This window comes from Mustela nigripes, chromosome 6 (genome assembly GCF_022355385.1).
Source record: "Mustela nigripes isolate SB6536 chromosome 6, MUSNIG.SB6536, whole genome shotgun sequence".
NCBI lineage: Eukaryota > Metazoa > Chordata > Mammalia > Carnivora > Mustelidae > Mustela > Mustela nigripes.
In genome coordinates this window covers 65192084-65217679 of record NC_081562.1, presented here as the reverse complement: position 1 = coordinate 65217679, position 25596 = coordinate 65192084, and the positions used below count along the sequence as shown (strand labels likewise).

At 40.0% G+C, this 25596-nt stretch overlaps 1 protein-coding gene across 1 annotated transcript in view; it reads right to left on the bottom strand.

Annotated features, from left to right (window-relative positions):
- The window catches only part of OVCH1 (ovochymase 1), a 60065-nt gene extending 35511 nt beyond the window's left edge, over positions 1-24554 (bottom strand). Inside the window, 19 exon segments of the mRNA XM_059404488.1 lie at positions 1340-1511; positions 2559-2635; positions 4154-4280; positions 5372-5465; positions 6196-6326; positions 6428-6505; positions 6508-6567; positions 7761-7897; positions 13466-13553; positions 15734-15923; positions 17427-17578; positions 18026-18091; positions 18094-18120; positions 21164-21336; positions 22110-22207; positions 22488-22566; positions 22568-22604; positions 23728-24256; positions 24333-24554. Of these exon segments, the coding sequence (XP_059260471.1) occupies positions 1340-1511; positions 2559-2635; positions 4154-4280; positions 5372-5465; positions 6196-6326; positions 6428-6505; positions 6508-6567; positions 7761-7897; positions 13466-13553; positions 15734-15923; positions 17427-17578; positions 18026-18091; positions 18094-18120; positions 21164-21336; positions 22110-22207; positions 22488-22566; positions 22568-22604; positions 23728-24256; positions 24333-24554 (2537 nt within the window).
- Positions 24555-25596: the final 1042 nt, after the last annotated feature.

Below are 25596 nucleotides of genomic sequence, written 5' to 3'. Positions count from 1 at the left end.
AGGGGAGGTGAACCATGAGAGACTATGGACTCTGAAAAACAATCTGAGGGTTTTGAAGGGGCGGGGGGTGGGAGGTCGGGGTACCAGGTGGTGGGTATTATAGCGGGCACGGATTGCATGGAGCACTGGGTGTGGTGCAAAAATAATAAATACTGTTATGCTGAAAATAAATAAAAAATAAATTTTAAAAAATAATAAATAAAATAAAATAAGGGGCACCTGGGTGGCTCAGTGGGTTAAAGCCTCTGCCTTCAGCTCAGGTCATGATCCCAGGATCCTGGGATGGAGCCTCGCATCGGGCTCTCTGCTCAGCAGGAAGCCTGCTTCCACCTCTCTCTCTGCCTGCCTCTCTGCCTACTTGTGATCTCTCTCTCTCCGTTAAATAAATAAATAAATAAATCTTAAAAAATAAAAATAAAAATAAAGTAAAATACCAGCAACCAGAACTCACCAACAGACGACTGACTTAGGTGGCCTGAACTGAAAATGAATTAATTACAGTTACATGGTCACGTGGCTTATCTGTATAACATGAGGATAAGAGCAAGACACAGAAAAAAAAATACAAACTGCAATTCTTTTACATTATGAAAACCAAGAAAAATCGAACAATAGGCTTATTTCAGGGGTTCACAGATGTTAAATTAAAAAAAGGAAAGGTATCATAAATACAAAACTTGGCATAGTGTCTACCTCTTGGCTGGGGCATTGGAGGGTCTTAAGAAGTGCAAGGATTCTTCCCAAACTGAATGGCAGGGACACAAATGAACATTCACTACTCTTTAGACGACATATCATGGTATAGTTCAAAATTTGAAAACACTGAAGCAGTTAACCAGAATTTTGGTCCACTAGTGGTCCCATGACCATGGCGACAGATTATCCTAATGTGCCCTCCACTGTTGTGAGCCATATTTTAAGAAAGACAACACTAAATCAATCCAGGAGAAGTGGCACCACAACTTAAAAGGGCGATCTGAGAAAGGTCTTCAGGTATAGGGAGCACTGTACGTGAAAGAAGAACCGGACTTAGCCCTTGTGTTCTGGAACCCCAGTAAATTTAGAACAACAGATTTCTGTTACAGAGAAGCAGGCTTATGCTCAACAAAAAATCAGAGATTGCTGTCATGGGATGAGCAATTTCAAGGTTTGGTTAACCTTTTCCACACTGACATTGTTTAAATAGAGGCTAGATGGCTATGTAGGAAATCACCAAAAGATTCATGCTTTAAAATTAGTCTGGATAACTTCAGTAGTTAGACAATTATACTTATGTCCAAGCACAGCGTATAAAGACATGTGCTAAATACAGTATTAAAATATCATCAGTTCCACTCACGATTGCACACAGTGGGCTGTGGTCAGAATCCAAGTAGGGTTGAGGATGGGCTTTCCACACTGGTGACTGCCTAGGAACCTCACGTCCACCTGTCATGGCCAGCAGTGGGGGCAGGCTTCGTCCCCCTCTACAATTCTTCTCAAAAGCCACTGGAGACTAAATGGAGGGATGCCTCAGATGCCTACAGCAAAGAAGAGGAAACTAATGACCCATCCAACTGAAATAGTGAAGCACACACAACTCTTCCAATGGCTTGCAAAGCCAACAGAAGTAATTCGGAAATATCAGATGAGCTTTATAAAGATACCAACTCCTAAGACCCCATGTCTGAGGAATTGGATTTTAAATGCTTGCCTAGGTGACTCTGCTAAGCAATTGGGTTTTTAGTTATTGGTCCACAGAATACTAGTTATTCATTTAATAAATATTTTAGTACTTGGTACTGCTAGGCACTGTTCTAGATATTGGTGTTCTAGGTATCAGTGATCTATCAGTGAACAGAACAGACAAAAATCTTGGCCCTCGTGGAACTTATATTCTAGTAAGAAATTTTTGTTAGTTAACAGAGCATGCAAGTTCTTCATTATATGTCTTTGTTCCCTCTCTCTCATGGTATGAAACCATTCACCAAATCTTCAAACGTGCCAAATAAACTAAGATATCCAAATGCCTTTCTCTTGTCTGTAATATCGCTGGACTTAGCTCAAGCACTCTTGTCTCTACAGAGCCTCCTCTGATTTCCCCATAAGACGTTTTCCCCTATTACCATTGCCTGTACCACTTTCTATTACAACCCACGACTATATACAATACATGTATATAGAACAATTGAAAGATCATAATTTTTGACCAGATACTTCAGATTACAAGTTAAAATTTGCCAGAGTGTGCTAAAATGAAACAAAACAAAAACTTCGGTTTTCTCCCATTGCCCCAAATTACATCATCATATTAAATACGAAGCGTAGGAAAATATTTTAAATATTAAGTTTGCACAGGTATGGATGAAGACAAAGGAATGTTCTCTGTACCCTTCTTCTCATCAAGAGCCTATTTCTTCTTCCTGCCATTTATGACTCTGTACGCTAACCCAAACAAGATTCTGGAATTTTTATGGATCTAAAATTCATTCTTCTTCACTGGAGTTATATCAATATAAAATGAGGCTTTCTAAAGAAGAAAGAGTAAACAGATAGTAATCACATGACCATCAACTCACCACACAGAATAGCTTTTGCAGAAGACAGGGGATTGACTCGGGGGCGGGTGGAGGGGTGATGTTGATCCAACGTGGTTTAAAGAGTATAGAGGAAACATTTCTTCAATTGAAAATATTTAAAGTAGTTTTTACCAGTTGACCCTACTTCCTTACCCTGGGGTCAATCATATAACCACTCTAATGTTGATTTCACTAATACTACCGTTCCAATGATAAATGCCAGATCCCATAGATGTGATTTATTGTATATTTCTTAACAATCCTCTTGAATCTGACTCTTAAGCACTTTTTCCTTCCTTGGCTTCATGGAATCACTTTCTTGATCTTCTCAATACATCTATGACCATCTCTTCTCAACTCTAGAATTTTTTTCAAGATCCCATCCTTCAGCGAAAAATATTCCACAAGGTGCTGTTTACAACCCTATTACTATTCATTTGCTTATATATGACTTCCACATTTCCCTCTTCAATCTAAGTCTATTTTTCTGAATTCTAGAGCTAGGACTGCTAGATATCTGCATCTGGGTCTCCCACAAGATCATAAAAATACACTTGTCTCAAATGGAAACAAGAGATTTCAACAGTGAACATGGTCTCATTATGCTTCTCTGTATCATTTAGTGGCTCTACCATCCATCTTTCCTGTCAAGCTATAGCCCTAAAAATTATGCTGGGGTTTTTCTCCTTTGTATGTTACCTTTGCCACAATATATCTAACCAGGGAATAGATCTCGAATACATTCTTACAGTGACTTCTTCACTAGTCTCCTTGAATATAAATTTATCCCTAATCTCTATCTCTATCTTCCACATTACTACCAATGTTTGGATTCTGGCTGCACCTCTTGGCAGCTATGCATCTTTGAGAAAAGCTACTCAACCTCTCTGAACCTTTTGTCTGTCATCTGTGAAAAGGACAGTGATATATAAGCCTCTTATGCTTATAAGGAGAAATCAAAGTTATAATGCATGAGAGATGTTTAGTAGAAAGCAAGTAATCGATAAATGTTAGGTAGCTATCCTAGCACTCTAGTACCTAAAAGTGAATGCCCTGAATCCCATACAATCTAACTCTTGCCTTTTCTATCACTCCCTCCAAAGTCTGAGTAGTATCCAATAATTTGCAGCTTTTCGTACAACGTTCTCTTCCACGGCAGAGTCTCTGCAGAGGATGTTCCTTTTGTCTAAGTAAAGGCTGCTTTGTTTTCTAGAATGACTAGAAAAACTACTAGTACTTCAAAACCCTGAAACATCCCAAAAAAGGAGCTGGTCAATGTCATTTCTGAATTACATTCTCTCATCTAAATTACCCACTTTCCATATAAGGTTCTTAGAGTCTCTTTTGATCATTTAGTGGATGAGGTAGTTTCTTGGCTTCACCTGAGGTTCTTGTGAAAGCCCAGGTTCCAGGACCCCATCACAATCTACCGAATCTAAAACTTCAGGGGTGGGCACAGGAAACTGCATTTTTATTTTGCCACCAAGGTGATTCAAGTACCCTAATTTCAGGTACACATAACTAAATGATCTTCTGTATAACTATTATCACAGGTAAAAAAAAAATCACTACTGTGCAAGCGCTTATACTCACCTGAGAGCAAAAAGTTAAATCTAGCCTTGAAGCCCTGGAAGGTATTTTCACCATCACTTTTACAGTGAATCACCAATATGTTATTAGGACTGAATACTGGAGTAAAGTTCAAAATCCCACAAAATTTAGCTGTCAGTTTTAGGGATGTTTGATTTATAATTTTTTTTAAAAAAAATCAGAGAACAGGTAAAACATTATCCAATTAATTTTTCCCAGCCATTCTGGTTTTCTCTAATTTTGGTTTGTAGGCACACCTTTCCATTTCATGTGGGAATTGCACATTTATTTCAAGATAATTATGTATTGTAATTTTATCTCACCGAAGAACACTCTACAGATAGGGTAAAGATATCTGATTTTTAGTATGCACAGAAACTCCAACTGATTAATGTACACACTGAGAAGAGGTAAGTAAAAATCCAAAACGTGGTATTCCTCTTTCCAAACAGAACATGGCTCCACTTCAGGTGAATAAGCACCACTGGCAATCCACTTCACCCAGAGACCACCCTAAAAGCTCCCGTTCTGCTGGATGAGGGGACTCTGTCTCTATGCACCTGGCTTGAAGACATAAACAAACACTTAGCTAAGGGACAGACAAGAGGTATTAAGAAAACGGCTGTCCATCTGGAAGATCATTTTTTAGATTCAGTAAATCTATAGGTCAGAAATGAAAGTGTACTTGCAGTTTTAGGTCCAAAAATGAACTTTAAAGACTGAAGTAGTAATTATAGCTTCGGTTGCTTCTTTTAGTTACTTTTCTTGGACATAAAAATATCACCAATTGAAGAGATTTACACAGAAAGGAGTTAGAAAATTTACCTTCAATAACTGCCAAAAATGTACCCAGTGTCGCTGTGGGAAAAGTTCACCTTCTAAATATTCTGAAACATTCCTGGACATAAAAATATCACCAATTGAAGAGATTTACACAGAAAGGAGTTAAAAAATTTACCTTCAATAACTGCCAAAAATGTACTCAGTGTCACAGTGGGAAAAGTTCACCTTCCAAATATTCTGAAACATTCTCTGCATTTTGCATGTTCCTATTAAAAATCTCACTGGTGAATCCGTTGTTGGCTCGTGGGTTAAAGCCAAGGTTTTCTGACACATGAGTTTCCAGCATAAGAAATCCTCATTCCCGTGTGACTCTGTGGCACCCAAGGAAGACAGTAAGTGTTGCAAACACTCTCATATTTTTCAGATGGAACATTACCCACATAATTCATGCTCCTCTTCAGGATCACTGTAAGTCACAACCACATCATAAACACAGTTTTGGCTAAATTCAGTGATAAAGTCCTCAAATTCCAACTGTACAAATTGGAAACATAACCAGAGAATTGTTCAAGGAACAGATGCAATAAACTTTAAAAGCTTCCCTCTGCACATGAAAAGATCCTCAGTTACCCCCTCCTATTACACAGATAAAATAAGTCATTGCAGTCTCTTTGGAAAGCAATTTGGCAAGGACTCTGAGGTTAAAACATACAATCCCTTTGACACAGAAAGTCTACCTCCGGGAATTACATACATCCACATGTGCCCAAAAACACTGACACAGGGACATACTAGCATTGTTGGTATGGACAAAGACTAGAAACCTACCAAGTGATAGTAGGGAAACTGGCTTCAGAAATGATGGAGTATCACACAACAGAACTTTATGCAGTTGTTCAGAAGAGCTCTGTGGATTCATCTGGAAAGATCTTTGGGATATTTTTTAAGGAGAAAAAGCACTGTTAAGCAATATAAATACATGCATGTCTGTAAGGGCTCAGCGTCTCTCTCTAGGGATACTCGGGATACTTACCAGTGTTTGCCACCAGGAGGCAGGATGGAGTTAGAGGAGAAGGAGGCATACTTCCGTTGCATTCTCTCTTCAACCGCTGAAACGTTTCAAACAACATATATAGAACCACAGATGTGGCCCATGGAAGTTCCTAGACAGAGTGGCCGTTTGCTAGCCCAGATGAAGCAAGTTCTGCCTAACCAACACAGCTAAGCTCTGGATGAACTGTACAGAGCTTCCTTAGTCGCTTACTGTCATCATGTGTTTCTCTGGAGCATGAATGAAGCAATGACACCTTACACATGTGGGATACAAGTCAGGATAATCGACAGAGTGAACTGTCCTTCCTTCCACCAGTGCAGCCACACTCCCCCTGCCTGGGCCTCTCGGAAGGTCTGGGAACTTCAAAGTGAAGGGCCAGAGGCATTCCCTCTTCCTTACCTTCAATTCAAATAAAAACGTCAGGGAATTAGATTTGAGATGCCTGCTCCTGAGTTCTTCTGTATGGCAGTAAAGGTCAGCTCAAACCTGCTGCCATTGTTTCCTGTCCTAGAAACAAAGTAACTGTGGCCTCATTGGTCTCTGTCAACAAGGATGGAGGCAACAGACCTCCACAGACCTTACCTTAAAAGGAAAAGGGGTTGAAATAGCATTAAGATGGCAGCAGCTTATATGTGTTTTCCTGATATTATCTTACGGGAATTCTCTGTTCTCAGCACACCAAACTATTTAGTGTTTACTTTAATTTTCCCCACACTCTCTGCATCAATGATTTTATATTCCTTTCGCTTTCTCAAACTCAATCTCCCATGTCTAAATTCTACTCATCCTTCAGGGCCTGACATAAAGTGCAGTTCTCATAAATTTCCCAAACTCCCACTGAGGTAAGAACTACATTTTCTGAATCACCACAGCACATTTCTTGTACTCTGTAATTTCCTACTTTATGGTACACCTTTAGTTAACTCGTCAGATGGCAATTAGAGCAGAGACGGTTTTTATTCTCTATATGTGTAGGGCTTGACATAATATCTGGAACCTAGTTGATTCTTAACAAATGATTGGTTGAAAGAATGGCTACTAGGTAAATAGCAGGCCTGGAGTGTGAAATCATTTACTCAACCAGTCTTATAATCCTTAACACAATACCTAATCTATAACACCCTGTCAGTTTGTGAAGAGATATTTGTCCTTACCACTGGCCTTTGCTGGAGATCAAGTTCTATTATTGGCTCTAGAGACTCTGTATCAAGATGCTTAACATATTTCAATTAAAGTTATTAATTATGCTTACAGTTTATAAGATGTATCCCATAAATGACCTGAAATAATCTACTGTCATAAGAGAAAAGAACATTATAAAACAATGTGAAGTTCAGTGTGTATGTTAATACACATAAATTAATACACACTACCTCAAAATGGTAACAGCACTGATCTGTAGGTGACAGGATTATTAATGGTTTACATTTTCTTCCATTCACTCATCTCTCTACCAAATTTGGCAAACATGCTCCCACTTTTGTGATGAAAAACAAAAAAGTAGATATTGCCTTGAAATGAAGTTTTGGAATGTTTGTGAGATCGATGTTATTGAACTTGAGAAGGGAATAGAGAAAGCTCAGCCAGTATGTGGGTCATCAGTTCTTCTCCTACCACACACACACACACACACACACACACACACACACACCTTCCAGAAAGGGACAGTATGGAAGATGTCCTAGGGACAGAAAACTAACTTCAGGTCTCTCTGCCCATCTTTGGTTGCTTAGATACTCTAACATGACAAGTAAAAATAAATGTAACATATGTACTAATAATAAGCACTCCATTGCTCGATTGTAAAGATATATAGTCATGGTTACATCCAATTTTATTTTGTATGTCTAAGCTTGTAAATTTTACCAGGATAATTTTATTTCCTGGTACTGTTATTCTCCACATACATAAGCTAGATAGGGAAGGCAGAGAAAGTGTAATAAACGGCACTGTTGAGTGGGACAACTAAGATCTAGTATTTGGGCTTTAGCTCATAACTCACCAATAACAAAATTTTAAAGGCTATTAGAAGATAAAAGGCAAAGGAAATCCTTATGTGAGAATAATTTGATTATGCTCAAATTGCCGGCATTTATCCAACAAATAGAGGGGTTAATTAGAAATCACCAGAAACTACCCTTTAACTTTCATTCAGTTATAAAATACTAGAATTTTCACCTATACATTGAGGAACCCAAGATTCATCTCTTTGTTCTAAGTTAGTAGTCTAATTAAAAATTCATAATGTTCCCCCAGAAGTTGAATTATGCATCATGAATTATGGATTGACCAAGCAGTATATGTTAAGTCTAACCAGTCACGTCCTCCAAGGTCAGCCTGGGTCACGGTCTCTGTGGTTGCCATGTCATCTCTCTAATTCCCGGTAAGGTCAGCTGTGACCTTTTACTAACATCTTTAGAAACATGTCTAAACATTCTGAAAGTAGTCTTACATAATTTAACACATAATCCTCTATTGTCCTTCATGAATTCACATTATTAAAGAAAAGAAAGCCCAGCAGACCAAAAATCCTTGGTGTCTTCCATGCCTCACATTCATCTGAGTGCAAAGTAATCATGCCTGGAATCGAACACATCAGAACAAACTTCTAAAACCTGACATTCTTTTTCAACCACTTCAGACCTGTTAACAGTCTCACTGCCCTCTAAGCAATAATGTTCAGGATCTCAGCAGTTATCCAACTTTTTAATGTCTAGTTTCTAAAGATCAAATGCAATAATTCTTACTAAATATCTCCTCCCTAACCAGAAACCCCCTGCTTTGCTTTTTCTAGTCCATCATTTTGAACATCAATGTAAAAAGAGGCTGCCTAAAATATTATTTTTTTTAAAAAATCACTCTTTAGTGCTTCAATTTAGAAAACAATAAGCGGTCTAGAATATTATAAAGCTCAAAATTTTTTTTTTTGGTACTTCAATTGAGAAAGCAGTCCACATCTATCATCGTTCTTGAGATTCATTATACCCCTGTGAAGTGGGCAGGGAGAAAGTACTCCCCCCTCCTCAAAATAAGAAAACTGTCAGGATCTTAAAAGACTCATCACATCTTACATGTAATAGGAAATACAGTTTGGGCTTTATGGCTTCAAAGGCAAGTACTTTCTCCCATTCCAAACCTCTACCTCAAAGATAGAAAACAGATTTCAAATCACCTGATTTATTGTTAGCGACTGCTGTGTTAAAAAGGATTCTGAGATCTAGTCAAGCTAAGTGAGAGAGGGGGACCAACAGTAAGCATTGATTTACCTATTCAAATATTTATAGAGCATTATTGTATACCAGGCACTGTTCTAGGCTCTAAGAAATGCAATGTCTCCCATGTGCCTGGAAGGAGGGAGACCACCTGAGTGTCGTGTATCTGCCATGTCTGAGAATTTAGCTACCACCTAACAGAATAAAGATAGGCTTGGAGAAACTATAACTCCTTGCTCCTTCTTTGCATTATCTGTTTTTAACTTACCATTAATTAACTCCATCTGGAATTAAACCTTCTACCACTCTCCAGGCTGCTTTGCATAATGCAGGAATCACTAAGTATGCAAAATGATTCCCTATCTTATTACATTCTAAAGCACATTCCCCCACAGACTCGAACATTCTAAAAGAAGGATCTTACAGTGGAGTCTTACAGTTCTGTTAGTTCTAATGGAAATGGTTCTTCCAGAAAGAAATTACCTTTGATCAGTCACTCTGAAGCACTGTGAACTTCATGCTACTGAATTTTTCTGCTTGAGGTGTTTCAGACTATACTGGTGGTGGACATTATAGACAACAGACCTGCATAAGTATTAGTTTGTGATTCGAACTCTCAGAGAACATTTTTACTGCTCCCTACATCCAGTGTCAAGGTTTGAGGCATGTAACTTTCCACGTGGGCAGGACTGTGCCTTGTTTAGTCTTATACTGAAGGTATAGTCTTTGGTGTCCTCTCTTTATATGGAGATCTCCTAATCTTGGATATTTTTTATTTCTTTATTGATACATAAAATAGCAATGAATTTTACAACCAGTTTGTTTTAGATGTGCTGAAATACAGCATAAATTCATGCTAATACTGAGTTGTGAAATAACTGAAATTCTTATTCATCTCTTGTTGACTCTTGATTTGAGTCCTTACATGCTATTAGAAATCTTAACTATTTAACCTCAACTATATCCTCTAAATTTGAAGCAACTAAAACCTTATAATATCCAAGAAGACATCTAGTGTACATTTATTTAACTCTCCTATAGGTAACCTGAAATTTTTTTTTTTGGTTGCTTTCCCAGGAGGGTAATTATTCACCTTTTTTTCAAAGTTAAACCTTCCTTATTTGTTGTGTTCTCACGAAACTTCCTTCACGTATTTATACATTTCTCTTGACTCCTCTCCCTTACTCACTTTTCTGCTCATACGTGCAGTTAATTCTAACCCATTCCTCTCCAGAACAAAACAAAACAACAAAACAAAACAAAACCCTGCTTCTCTTGAAACCTGTCCTACTACCCAAAAGCCAGTTACATCTTCCTCTTTCCCTTCACTGTTAACTGTCTTTTTCATCAAAAACAATGGCAGCTCCATCCCTCCAACAGGTCAAAAACCCTCATGTTAATCATAAGGCTCTCTCTCTTACAACCCATATTTTCAACTCACTATAAAATCCTGTGGACCCACCACTTTTCACCACCTCTACTGTTACAAACCTGGTCCCAAGCCACCACGCTTCCTTGGACTATTGCAGTAACTTGTCTTTCAGCTCTTAGCTTTCCCATCTAATGTTTATTTTCAATACAGCAGCCAAAGTGATCCTTTTTAAATGTGTCAGGTCATGTTCCTCATCTGCTCAACATCCTCCAATGGCCGTACATCTTACAGGGAAATCCTACGTCCTTCGTATGACCTGTAAGTTTGATCATGCCAACCGTGACCACTTCCCCCCCTCTCATTTAGCTCTAGCACTCTGATCCAACTCTTCCCCAAATATACTAAAAGTATTCCTCCCTCACACATGCCGTTCCTTCTGCAAAGAATGTTCCTTCCTAAGATGACCTGTATGACTCCCTCCCTCACCTTATTCAAGTCTTTGTTCAAATATCATCTTTTTAGTGAAGTTTTCCCTGACCACCTTCTCTAATATTATACTACCATCCCTCTTTCTTTCTGTTTTTCTGCATAGCACTTAACATTTCTTACTATAATTTAATTTTAGTTACTGTAGTTACTTACTATTACTTAATTAATGACTTGTACTACCCCCATTCTCCACTTTCCAACCTGCCCCGCAAAGGAAGTATTTGTGTTTCATTCACTGCTATATTTCTAGCACCTGAAACAGTGCCTGACACATCATAAAGCTTTGATAAAAATGTTTAGACTACTTGGTGAAGGAAAGATACCAAGTCTTCAACAATCGCTTAGCCAATTATGAATATAGCTCTTAATCCTATAAATCTACTGAATTAGCCGCTAAATTTTGAACTGCCATATCCAATGGCATTTTATCTGACCTTATTTTTTGAAAGATTTTATTTATGTATTTGACAGAGAGAGAGCACAAGCAGGGGGAGCAGCAGAGGGAGAGCAAGAAGTAGGCTCCCTGCTGAGCAGGGAGCCCCACGTGGGACTCAATTCAGGATCCCGGGATCACGACCTGAGCCAAAGGCAGATGCTTAACCGACTGAGCCACTCAGGCGGCCCTATCTGACCTCACTTTGACTTCTGCAATAGCTAGCACTAATAACAAACTCCTTTTGCCTTGAAAGTCTTTCTTGCAGAAATCTCTTCAATACTTCATTGTCTAAGCTGACCTCCAGGTTCTCTGTTTGAGGGTAAACTGGCTGCCATCTGCAATTCTTAACCTAATGTATCAGTACTTTCTGGAACTTCACCCAGAGCCATCCATGCTCTTCTCAAATATCTACTTATAAATGAAATTCATTACTCCTGAGGAAGGCCATTAATTCTTGGAGATCTCTCAAGTTAGAAATTACTATATTTGGCTTGAAATCTGCTTCCTCCTAACATCTGTAGTGGTTCCTCTGATTAAGTTCCTTCCTCATCTCAAGTCTTCTTTGGATCAAAATCACCAAGATATTGTTTCAAATTCTTTTCCATCTTGGCCATTGTCCTTCAGACAATTTCCAGCTTATCAATGCCCCTCTCTAAAGATTGTACCCGGAGACCCCTCCCAACTCTCCCCACCCAGGTTCTAATAAAAGAAGACTCTCACTCTTATTCTAGATGCTATTTTTCTAAAAGTTTAAGAAAAGATGGCAAAGGCTTTATTGGTATTATATTATTAGTAGGTTGATGCACAGAAAGTCAACTTACACTTTTAAGACATTTAAATATGGGCTTCAATTAAGCCATATCATTCCCTCTGTATACTTATAACAAGTATTTGCATTCCAGTCTTTATACATTTATTTTATAAATTTTAATTGTGCCACCATTTTAGCTCCCATTGCCTGTGGCAAAAAGTCCAAAGTTCTTCTCATGGAATTTAAGGTGCTCTATAACTAAGTTTTAACCAGCCTTTTTATCTTCATTGTCCACTGCCACACTAGTTCTTATTTATGCTGGGACTGCTATCCAGCTGCCCTGTGATACACATTGTCCAAACAACTGTAATTTTCTCCATCTCCCTGACACTACTTATACATAACTCCTTCTGCTTGGCATGATTTGTTGAAATATAGATACCAGAGCTACAAAGACTTCATGAGCTATAAAACTGTAACTACCCTTCAATGACTAGTTTCAATACTTTCCCCTTCACTAGCACATTCCTACCACCATCCGCCCCCCAACCATAGTATAAACAAAACCAGACAAACCACTGCAGTGGGACTTAGCCTCTCCATTCTCCATAATACCACCCAACACATGAGTAGTATGAATTATAAAGCTTATCTGATGGTGTTTTATAGTATAGTTCTTCTTATTCAGCTCTTCCTTCTTTCCAGATTATAAACTCACAGATCTGTGATCTACCTTTGCACACCTTTCCATGCTCATACAAGATTTGAAGTTAATTTGCAACACTTGAGGAAATGAAGTACTTGCAAAACTTATTTCTAAAGCTTAAAGATTTCTTCAGCCAAAGAGGGAACAGATTATGTAGAAAAAGTTTAAAGACACTGAAGCTTATAGATCATGAGCTATTTTCCATCTTCTAGGCAACACTTAACATTACCATTATTACAGCAATAAGTAGGAAATGTTGTATATTTGAATACATCAATTCAGGTAAGCTCCAGTCTTAATACTACTCGTGTTGATGTTGATGGTTTGTATTAGTAGATATCAGAAATATCCATCAGCAAATACTTCCCAACTAGAAAATATCAGATGAAATATATAGACTTTTATGTTAATCAGGTTGAGAAATTGAGATACTAGGCACAAATGCCAAAACATAGCCCCTTAAAGACCTGATTTTGGGGGAAACCCAAGAATCATTCCTACCTTGGTTATATACCAATTACGAGAAAATCTTCTCTCTTCGGAATGGGGGTAACGAATCTTGCCATTTTCTCCAAATAACACGGTTCCTTGAGATCTACAAGCTTTCAAAGTGTAGAAAAAAGTTGATCACTTACCTCAGCTATGAAGAGAATTTCAAGACATATGGTACCCAGTCAGATTGAAGCTGTATAATTTATATAATTTATATTTATGGGAACACATGTTTTTAGACATTATGACCTCAGACTTCACTGAGAAAATCTCTCTAAGTTCTTCAGATTTAACATATCTTTATCCAGTTTTCAAAATCATGAGTCATATTGAGGCTTCAAATTCATTGTATATGGAACTAATATGGTTTTTTCCTCCATCTCTCACCAGGATATTCTGTTTTATAATAAAATACCTATGTAGAAAAATACTAAAGTAAAAGTACACAAATTTTAGCAATGACGTGGCAAGTCTCTATCATGCACTCAGAAATCTCAGCTTCCAGGGTCACATTCTAATTACTGGAAGCTAGAAAAAATAAGCAACTATGGGATGAGAAGCTTAGAAAGAAGATGTCAAGGAAGTGTTATTGAAATAAATCGTCACATTCTGCTATTCATTTCATTGTGGAATTAACTGTTACTGGCTGATTTCATTGCCCTTTTAAAATATTGTTATCATTAACCTTTGTTCAGGGCTTGTTAATCTTTTTAACCTTCTTTTCCAGGTGATGAAAACTGAACAGAATTGCTACCAGGAGAGAATTTCCCTGCGTAGTTATGACAACGAACAGAGCACTTTCACTCTGATGCCCAAATGAGAGTCAGTGGTGAGCCTGCTCTAGTGGTGTTCAGCTGGACCAGTCACAGCGGTGCTTCTCGAATCATGGGCAAGGTAGCTGATTGTGGATGACAGTGAGGGAGCGCTGGTGGGATGGAGAGAACATTAGGTTCTGACACTCTGGGTTCTGGCCTTGAAAAAATCTGGTTCTCGTACTCAGCTGTTTGTTCTTGTTAATGTATCCTCACATCTCTATTCTATGGAGGCTGCCCCTGGGCATTCCTTGCATGGGTGTCGCCACTTTGTATGGCACACCTTCTGGTCCCCCGGGACTGAGCTCCTCAGAGCTCTCCTGGATGCTCAGATGTTACCTTTGTCACATTGGTCAATTTACTCCTTTGTCTTCCCAAATAGCAGGGAAGTTCCTTGAGGACAGGTTTGGCATCTCCTGACCCACATTTGTTTTTCTAATCTAGATTTTAGTGTTGCAAAACAAAAACAACTCTCCAAAGCCTCCCTTATTTTCTCCACTGTTGTCAAGTAAAATTAACAAAGGTGAATGGGAGAAAAGGGAAAGAAGTCATTTATTTTTAGTGTCTGAAACTAGACACAAATGTAGTGATCTGAAGGGGCACATGCACCTGAATGCTTATAGGAGCAATGTCCACAGTAGCCAAACTATGGAAAGAGCCTAGATGCCCATCAGCAGATGAATTGATAAAGAAGATGTGAGATATATATATATATATATATATATATATATATATGTATATTCGCACATATATACACACACACACACATATATACACACACACAATGGATTATGCTGCCATAAAAAAATAAAAAAACTCTTGCCATTTGCAACAACTTGGATGGAACTAGAGGGTATTATGCTGAGAGAAATAAATCCATCAGAGAAAGAATTATTATATGATCTCACTGATACGAGGAATTTGAGAAACAAGACAGAGGATCATAGGGGAAGAGAGGAAAAATGAAACAATATGAAACCAGAGAGAGAGATACAAACCATAAGAGACTCTTAATCTCAGAAAACAAACTGAGGGTTGCTGAAGTGGGGTGGGTGGGAGGAATGGAGTGGCTGGGTGATGGACATTGGGAAGGGTATGTCCTTTGGTGAGATAAAAAAAATTTAAAAAGATAAACTAATTTAGAGGAAAAGATATGTCAGCTGGATAAATGAAGAAAGAACCCTTCCTCAATGGTTATTTTTTAAATCTTTACGAATACAAAAAACAAAAAATCTACATGAACATAAACTTGAAGATCCAGGTTATGTCCAAGTTGAGTTTAAGTTAAATTGAAAGTTATTAGTTCTCATGAATTTAGAGATTTTAGTTCATTATATATTGGATTAGGAAATGAAAATCAGACATATTTGTGCTTTTAGAGCCTAGTTCTATTATACCTGCAACATACCAGAGTAACTACCCTTGATATAAGCATTTGATTTAGAATGGAAGGATGAATTCACAGAAATTACACCTACCTGTGAGTATGTTCTGAGTGACAAAATCCATCAACTCAAACACCTTGGAGAAAATGCCCAGCGATACCCTTTTATGTTTTTTTCTTAAAGAAGTCCAATCTCTAGTCCAAACAGCTCTCCAAGAACTTATCCCAATAAGGACTCAGATTCCACTGTCTCTTCTACAAACAAATGAACCTCCAGAGTCTCCCTTTCAGAGTACAGAAAAAGAAAAAACTTGAAAATATTCACAGGTTAAAAATATTTTAGTAGGCCCACAAACAATAGCACTCATCTCAAAGAGAGAAGTAGTAGAGACGTAGATACCCACTGGTTACTGTCCACCAGTGGTGGTGGTGGTGGTGTTTTTTGGTTTTTTTTTTTTTTTTTTTTTTTTTGGTCCACCTTTCTGTCTCTTCACCATTAGTTTCAAGGTACAGTCTTTTTGCCCAGATGTAACTTCCTTCCAATCAGTGTCTGCAATCTTGTCAAGCTACCATTTAACTTCTCTCTTGCCCCTACTTGTTTTGGGAACAACCATGTACATCCAAACCACTGGAAGGAGAAGGGGGAGTTTACAGAACAGTTTTTCACTCTAGTTTGTCACCTGGATTTGCTGGGAAAGACTGGGTCACATCCAAGCCTACAGCACCAGTGAATAGAATCCCCAAGTTCATGCAACAGCTGAAGGCTCTGAGAACAGAACAGAAGCTGAACTCTGTCCCAGGGGCTACATGTAAAGGACTGTGGGGTCTTGGACTAGAGGATAAAGAACAAATGATTTTAGGATCCTTTAATAATCCTTCAGAATCATGTGTTGCTTTGAGAACACATGTCAATTCTGTATCCATTAAACCCTCTTCAAAAGGCACAGGATCGTTTGAGGGCTTAATCCAAAAAAGACAGTCTCTAAGTGAAGCAGATAGGATAGAGCACCATTAAACTACTTGGGTTCCAATTCAGAAAGTGGCATAATTCTAAATTGCTGTCTCCTCCCTTCCAAACCCTTCCTGGTCCCTGTCCTGTTATAGCCTCCCACCTGCAACCCCTCATCCCCAGAATAAAAGTCAAAATTTTTCCAAAAGATAATTTTAGGGAGCATCCCATAGCAGTTCCAAGTTCCTTGCTCCTCCAGTTTTGTTTTGTTTTTATGTCTTTCCAAGTAAATTGTCATCCCCATCTAAAACTTAAAATGCCTTTCACCAATTAGTCTCCCTTTCCCTTCTCTGTCTTGTGAAGATCAGTCTTCTTGGTAAGTTGCTATGTCAGCCTTGGGAGGTCATTCATGTTTTATCCAACCATTACAATAGTTATGCCATCTTTGGTCAAATTTTGTGCAAGCATTGCATTCTGCTTTAAAGGCTTAAAAAATCACAATGTTTATCAAAAGGTGGAATGAAAAATAATTCACAGATAGACCTAATTTTGCCAAAGTGCTCTTGTTTCCTTCCAATAGGTTGGAAATGTTGAAACCAACTCCCCTGCATTCCTTCCCTCCCTTTCTCCAAAAAGAAGCATGGGGATAAGAATGGACACGGAACAGGAAAGAATGCTCTCAGGCCGGGTCAAGTAAACTTTTTCAGCAGAAACATGGTAGAAAGATGAACAAAAAGAATTCTGAAGCAGTAATTCTGCAAAAGCAACTCATGGGGAAAGGCAGAATCTGCTATTAACTATATGATACTGAATAAGCAGGCTGACTGATATATTTTACCTGGCAGGCATCCTTTTTCCCATCTGGACACGTGGCACACATCATTGTCCTTCCCAGAAGAGGAAGGTTCATATGCTTGAGCACACTATTACACATTCTGTCATCCATGAGGGGAAGTTCTACTTCTCATGGGACGTTTGAATATTCTGATGCTGTGGAGACAGTCTGATAAATTAGACAACGATTGTCCTCACTGAAGTTTCCCCAAGAGGGAAACATTTTCATATTTTGTGAAATACTTTACCGTAAAAAAAAAAAAAGAAAAAAATCACAACATTAAAGACAAATAAGTTTAACCATTGTTACTATTTCCTGATTATCCTTTTACTGTATTCTTTTTCATTCATTTGTCATAATTACTGCTGGTTTTCTTTTTCTGACACACTTAACCAAAATGGGTAGCAGGAGAAGTTTTGTGTTGAGCCTTAAGTGTAGTCATTTTTATGGGGAAGACAACCAGAAATTCTCACTGGATCATAACTTGGGGAAAACAAAAGCAAAACAGGATAAATGGGTTACTCATGGCCAATAAAATTCCTGCTTCTCATGGACAAAGAAACCTGGAAGAACTACTATTGTTTCCTTTTGATGCCGCTCACTCTCTGAGATCTTGCGCCATCCACTGGTCATGCAAAGAATCCCTGCTTCAGAGTTCTCCTCTCTATGGGAGGACAGATTGGCTGAACAGCAGTTCCTGGAAAAACAACAATAACAGAAAATTATAAGGCTCATAGATAGACAAGTCTTGAATATATTTGGAAAAGGGACATCCAGTTAATTTCATAGCTTCTACACTCTCTCCCTAAATGTAATATTGACATATATATATTTTTAAAGATTTTATTTATTTATTTGACAGAGCAATAGAGAGCATTGAGTAGGCAGAATGGCAGACAGAGTAATAGGAAGAAGCAGGCTTTCCACTGAGCAGGGAGCCCAATGAGGGACTCCATCCCAGGATGCTGGGATCATGACCTGAGCTGATGTCAAAGGCTTAACTGACTGAGTCACCCAGGCGCCCCTGACATATATTTAAAAACAAACAAACAAATAAAACTCTTTCATATGTAAAGAAATTTAGAAAAAATGCAGAAAAAGTAAAACAAGGAAGACCATAATCCAGTGTTATATGTACCACCATGATCTTCCAAAACTATTAACATTTTAGGGTAGACCCTTGTTCTTAAAAGATAGTTTTCCCTCAAAGTAACTAAGTCCTACTATGTGGTAAGCCCTCTTCTAGACCTCAGTGAATGAGCAGAAAGATAAATCCCTTAAACACAAGAGTGTGTGTTAGGGAAGTGGGCATGCAAACAATAAATAAAATAACTTATTTGGTGGTTAGGTACTATCACTCTGGAAAAATCAGGGTAGGGTAAAGAAGTTCTGAAATCTGGAGATTAGGGGGGATGGCCTGGGAAATGTTATTTGAAATTGATAGTCATGGCAAGTTTCATTGAGCAGATGACATTTGAGTAAAAGCCTTGAAAAGTCAAGGGAAGGAACCATGTAGTTATCTGAGCAGAAAGCACTTGAAGAAGAAGAAAGAGAATGGAAAGTCTCCACAGTGGGGTCATGTCATATATGCTTGAGAAACAGTTGGCCAGAATGGCTAGAACACAGTAAGCAAAAAAAAGTTTAGTGGAAAACACACACAAAAACACACACTCACACACATGCGCAACAGATCAGATGTAGAGCCAGGAGGGTAGAGATGTCAACTGGTAAAGACATTGATTTCCATCTGAGTAGAATGAAGAACCACTGAAGGGTTTTGAACAGAGTGACGTAACTCATATTTCAAAAAGTATCTGTCTGATTGTTGGGTTAGTAATAAACATTAGGCATGCAAAAGAGGAAGTTAAAGACAATTTAAGAGACTACTAAAATTAAGCCAGGCAAGAAAAGACGGTAGCCTGGAATAGGTTGCTAGGAGTAGAGAGGGTAAGACAGAAGCAACAGGACTTTTCTGGGAGAAAGAAGAATCAGTGTGAGATAAAGAGGAATTAAGACCCAGTGCAAAGTGTTTAGTTTGAACACCAGGAAAGATAGAATTTTCATTAATCAAAATGGAAGGCTATGGGTAAAGGAGATTTAAGATGTAGGTGATAATCAAGATGCTGTTTCAACGATATTAAGTTTGAAATGCTATTAGCCATCCAGGTGGATGACCAGTAGGCAGTTGGCTATACAACTGCTAGTAATCCCAGCAGCATATGTAATCTAAAGGAACCTGGACTAGACAGACAATATTTAGGATAGTCTTCACACAGATGGTGTTTAAAGGCTTGATCCTGGATGAGGACACTAAAGGAGTGAGGACAGATAGAGAAAAGCACGCCAAGAATAAGAGGTTACAGAGAAGAGGAGGTGTCATCACAGATAACCAGTAAAGGGTGAAAAAAGAGGTAGAAGGCAAACCAAGGGACTACTGGAACTCAAATGAAGAAAATGTTTCCAGGATGGTATGAGCAACTCTGTCAAAATTCCTTCAAGTAAGCTGATGGTTGAGAATTCACCTTTGAATTTAACAACATGGAGGTCAGTGACTAAGACAAGGGCAAACTGGGGGGAGTAAGGGGCGTGAGAGTCTGACTGACTCGGATGTCTAACAGATAGCTCAAACTTAATACGTGTAATTATGAGAACTGAGGAGAGGAAATTAACCTCCATACCATAAACGGAGTTTCATAGCTTTTCTATAAAGGGGAACAGAAAAATGGGGCAATAGTTTCTTTTGGTCACAGGTAATGGGAATTCTAGCATTCAACTTGAATGAAGGCTTGCTTATGATTACGGAGCCAAAGATCAAACAGTAAGTTTCCTTATTTCCCTCACTTTATGTGAGGGAAGTATGTCCCCCTCTTTTTCCTGCAACCTTTCAAGCATTACCTGCTGGGAAGTCAGGAGTTACATGGGAGACTCCAACCAGACTCTCCCATCTCCCATCCCTCTTCCTATGCAGTCTCCTTGCTTGAGCAATTAAAGCTTTAGGTTCTTATAGATTAATTCGATGACTCAAAGGCAATGGCTTGCTTCATTACCTGGCCGACGCCTCTTAATTTGTGCTCATTGTTTGGGGTCACTGAAAACTTCTCTTTTTTGTATTTTTTAAAAAATAGATTTTTAATATTCTTATCCAAAATGTTTAGATTACCTGTGCTGAGTGTCAGCTATCTAGTCCATAATAATGACAAAAAGAAGAACTCTCTGAGAACACTTTCAAATGTCCCAAACTCCCTGGCTAGAGCTGAGTATAAGTAAGCCTAGAACGTAGCCCAGCCAAGACAAAAGAGTATATAAAATGCAGATTAAGCATACATAATTTGTGTCTGAGACCCATAGCCTCTACAGTGTTTTTTATAAGTTATAAACAAGATTTTAAAAAAGAATAAAACCTTTGGGGGGGAAAAAGGTGCCTGGGTGGCTCAGTGGGTAAGCCTCTGCCTTTGGCTCAGGTCATGACCTCAGGGTCCTGGGATCAAGCCCCCCTTCAGGCTCTCTGCTCTGCAGGGAGTCTGCTTCCCTCTCTCTCTCTGCCTGCCTCTCTGCCTACTTGTGATCTCTCTCTCTGCTAAATAAATAAATAAAATCCTTATAAAAATCAAATAAAAAGGAATAAAACTTAGCTATTCTAATATTAGTAGATCTATGCACAGAAATTAAAGTTAACTGGTACAGGATTAATAAAACACCATTTTCTCCTACAGTTTTTCATGTGTAACTTCCCTACATACCAAACTCAACTTTGTGTTCTAGGTAGAGTAGTGCAATATTAGAACTCATATGTCCAAGTCTGTGGTACTCAAGATGGATAATAATTTTTGAGACAGGACTCTTCTGTTTGTGTACACCCTTCTGGGAGAGGCTGTGTTGCCCAGCAGTCATAGTCAGACTCTTAATTTGCTTCCTAAAACTGAAGAAAAATGTTTCAATAAATATAGCTGTTTCCCCAGGAACGACTGCCTTGGTTTCACATAATTAAAATGAAAAGTGATTATTGTACCTTTAAACATTTCTAAGTCTTAAAAGGAGATGCACCTTGATTAATGGTTACTACCATCGTAATTGCCTATAAATTATAGGGATCTGCAAAAAGTCATGATTTTCCATCAGAGTGTTTGCATTCTGTGCACCCTTTCCCCCACCATCAAACGTCTTTCTGCATAAAGTACTTAAAAATGGCCTCTTTTTCTTTTAGACTTGTGTACATATGCTCTATCATTTTAAAAAAGATATAAAAATTGTTCCTAGAACTCTCATTCATTATTATTAGTACTCTCAACCTAGCTAAGTATCAGTTATTTCCACAATATTTTTTCCCTCCTAATGACTCAGATAATTAAAATTTTGGAACATCCATTAAACATTTGATGTCAATATATCATTAGAACGAGTAATCATCAACTCCACCTCACTACCTACTCTACAAATTATCGAGGCTAATCTGGGATCTTTGGGGACTCTGATTAGTAGAATAAGAGGTACAGGAAATCTTAAAATAATCCTGATACAAGTTTTTGGGGATCAGGAAGGTCCATGAGTGGCTGGACCAGGTGGAAAAATTCAGAAAGGGATTGAGATTGAACTTCCCAGAGTATTTAGAGCTTCAAATCTCCCAGTCATATAGCTAGCAATTGAGGTTTGATAAGCAAATAATGATAAAGGAAATCCACAGCTTACTCATTGAGGCCAAGTAGGCAGTGTGCTGGGGTAACAACCAGATCCTCCTGGATCAAGCTTCCTCCACAGAAGTGGTGCTCACCTGATTTTAGGGAGATCTGACCAAGAAGAAACGCACAAACGTAACTCATATAGGTCTCCCCATAGGTGTCATCTCCCTTAGAAACACTAGAAATCAACTCTCCTTATCTAACATTGTTAAGTTACCGATATAATTGTTTAGGAAGAAATTTCCTATAAAGTAAACTTTCTGACAGAGAGGTTGAGCAGGGTCAAGAGAAAAATTACATGTTTTAACAACCTGGAGTTGTGATATTTGAAACAAGAAAAAAAACGTAAGATTTCTCATTAAGAAATCAATGCTTTGGTTATACTGACCCACCACGGATGTCCGCCGACTGTTGAATTTCTCCAACCAGTAACTCTAAGGAAGAACCCAGTTTCCAAGACAGTTTCTGGTTGTCACATCAACCGCACGGATCCCACACTTCTGTCCTGTGTGGCAGAGAGAGCGTGTGTGTGTGTGTGTGTGTGTGTGTGTGTGTGTGTGTGTATACACACACCCAGGGCACTTCATAGAAGGATTCACTTGATCAAGATTCCAGCTTCAGATTCTCCTGGCCTGGCACGAATGTTCTGATTTCACTCAGCAGCAGGCTACTCCCTTCTTGTCTCAGGACACTCCTGAGACCATCCCACAATTACCCTTTGTTGACTGGAACTAGCTTCAGGACGCCCCCCTGCACCCCCCACCCCCACCCCGACCTCCCGCTCCGCGAGCGCGACAGTCGGCAGTAGGCGCTGCCCTAGGAAGACGTAAACGTGGGGGGGGGGGGGGGGCCAGCCGCCCCCCCATCCGTTCCCAGCGTACTCTGGGGCCGGTGGGGGAGGGGAGCATTATAGAATTTAGGGTGTATTAAAGATCCTGGAGAACAACATATGCTATTCCAGAAAAGAGATATATATTTGACCTTAAATTACTTCTAATTGGCTATTCTTCCGTGGAGAAGGCTCCTTAGCCCAAGTGCCTAAAACCTTGAACTCCAGAATTTAAACAATCTCCAGAAGAAACTGTTGTGCCGGAGTTTTCAGTCTGAGAGACCACCAAGGAGCCAAGCACCGATGCAATCACATGAGGGTTTATTTGACAGGCTTCAGCTTGGGCCCAAGTATACCGGACACAGCGGACTAGGGCCTTGGACCCTGAGCCAGATTACAGTCAGAGTTTTAAAAAGCAGAGTAGGGGTGGACTCGGCGGTGGGTGAGGACAAAGCGGGTGTTCAGAAGGGCTATCAAGGTAAAGAAGACTGGCAGGATCTTGAAGGCCTGGTGGCTATCAAGCCAAGGCTGTTTTTCCCTTTGACGAGGCACTAGCATGAAGACAACTGGGAGTTTCCTGGTGGCATGTCACATTCTTGCTCTCAAGCGTCCTTGTTCGTGAGATTTGGGTTTAGAAGAAATTTGACTTTGTTTACTTTTCCTTCTACCTCAGCCTCCTTCCGTTTTGTTCATGGAGGGGAGGATGATACTAGGGCTTAAGGAACGGAGTTATTTGTCTCTGGAAATTGGGCTAGACTCCAGGTGGGTACAGCCTTGTTTTTCTTGGCCTCCACAAAACCCTGGCGCGTCTGAGAATTTCCGGGCCTGCGCCAGCCCCTCACCCTTCCCCCGGGGCTGAGGGCTGACGGAGTCAAGAAGCCTCCCTGGCCGGTACTCAGCCCCCGTCCGCAGCCTCCCCGTGGGGGTCCGAGCTCACCCAGGCTTTGCGGGAGGCCCCCAGCGAGCAAGAGCGCAGACCCCGCCCGGCCCGAAGGGCACCCGCGTGGTCCCGAGCGCGGGGACGACACCGCTTCCTCCGCCGCAGCTGCACACTCCGCGTGGGGACAGCGAGCCCCGGGGTGCAGACCCTCCCTCCCGGAAGTGCCCGCCGCGCTCTTCACTCCAGAGCCGACGCCGAGGGGCCGCACCTGCCCCGGGCGGCCGGGCTCACAGCTGCGGCTGCCCTCCAGCACCCCTACCCTCCCGATCCTCTTGGTAGTCCCCGGGCTGCAGCCGCCCCCCCCCCGCCCCCCGTCCCGCCACGCCGCGCCTCCACAGGTGTGCAGGGGGGCTCCGCCGGTGATCCCGGGAGCAAGGGGATCAGTGGCCTGGAACGCTCAGCACAGGGGAATTCTGTCTCAGTCCCGGGAAGGTGGCGGGAGCCAGAGTGAGGAAGCTGGTCACCCATCCAAGACACAGGCAGGCCCCTTTCTGAAAAGAGGAAGACTCATGGAAGCTTATTGAGTAATTAATAGGACTGCCCCACCTTGTAAGAAGCTTGTTGAAGCCCTTGGCGTTCAAGAATATGCAGAGTGGCTGTGAAAGATCAGGTTTACGGCTGCCATCCCCTTGCTGGGTGGTTGTGTTACTAGCTTCAGTGGAATGGGCCAAAGCGGTAGGATCCATCGTGTAAGATTATTAAAATGAATTCATTGGTAAGATTGATATGTCAGCATATTTTTTCTAGAAGCCTTATTTTGTCGTAAGATAACTTGAGGTTGGGAGAGGAAGAAAGCCAGAATTTATAATGGGTTTGTGTTCTATCAAAAAATTAGGGCAAAGCCCAGTGGACATTCTATATATAATAAAGGTAGACACCAATCTCCCAGACCCAGTTGTCTTACTTTTGTGTAAGATAGAAATAAAAGCTCCTTAACTAAGGTGGGAAGTATACAAATTAGGGAGACAGGCAGGCGATGGACAGATGGACAGGAAAGCAGAAGACAGTCAAGGTGAAGGGAATGCAGGTACAGAAACAAGCAGGTGAGAATCAGCTGGGGACAATGACCCTAAAACTGCAGAAGGGAACAGGAGAGAGATCAAAGGGCCCCTTTCAGTGAAAAACTTAAAGAATCCAATTGGCACTGAATTCAGAAACAGTCTCAAATCTTACATGAACATGAAAAGTGTTTCTCTGATTTTTATGTCCCATCTAACATCAAGAAGCTCTAGAGGGTCACTGTCCAATTACAGTGGACACTAGCCCTACGTGATTATTTAAATTAGTATTAACTACAGTAAAAGCATTAGTTCCTCAGACACACCAGCTCCATTTCAAGGGCTCAATAGCCACCAGTGCCTAGTGGAGAGTGTACAGAGGACACTGCCATCATCACAATAGTTCTATTGGACTGAACTGTTCTTGAGAATAGCAAGCACAGCTTTATTTATTTAAGGACATCTTGCAAAAGTTTAAGTAGAGGACTCCTCTAGCTAGGGTGTCTAGGGGACACTGGGAGGGGTCTTGGTAAGGGTAAGCAGACTTTCTGTACCTCTAGGCTTGAACATTGCAAAGGGAATCCCCAGCTATAGTGGCTGGCTGACCTGGGGCACTCACCACCCCACCTTTAAATTTTGTTTTCACTCTGGTGATCTTACCAGGAATACCATAGCCTTCCCTTACCCCAGGGACAAACTACTCTCCAATAAAAGCTCAGATCCTCCAGAT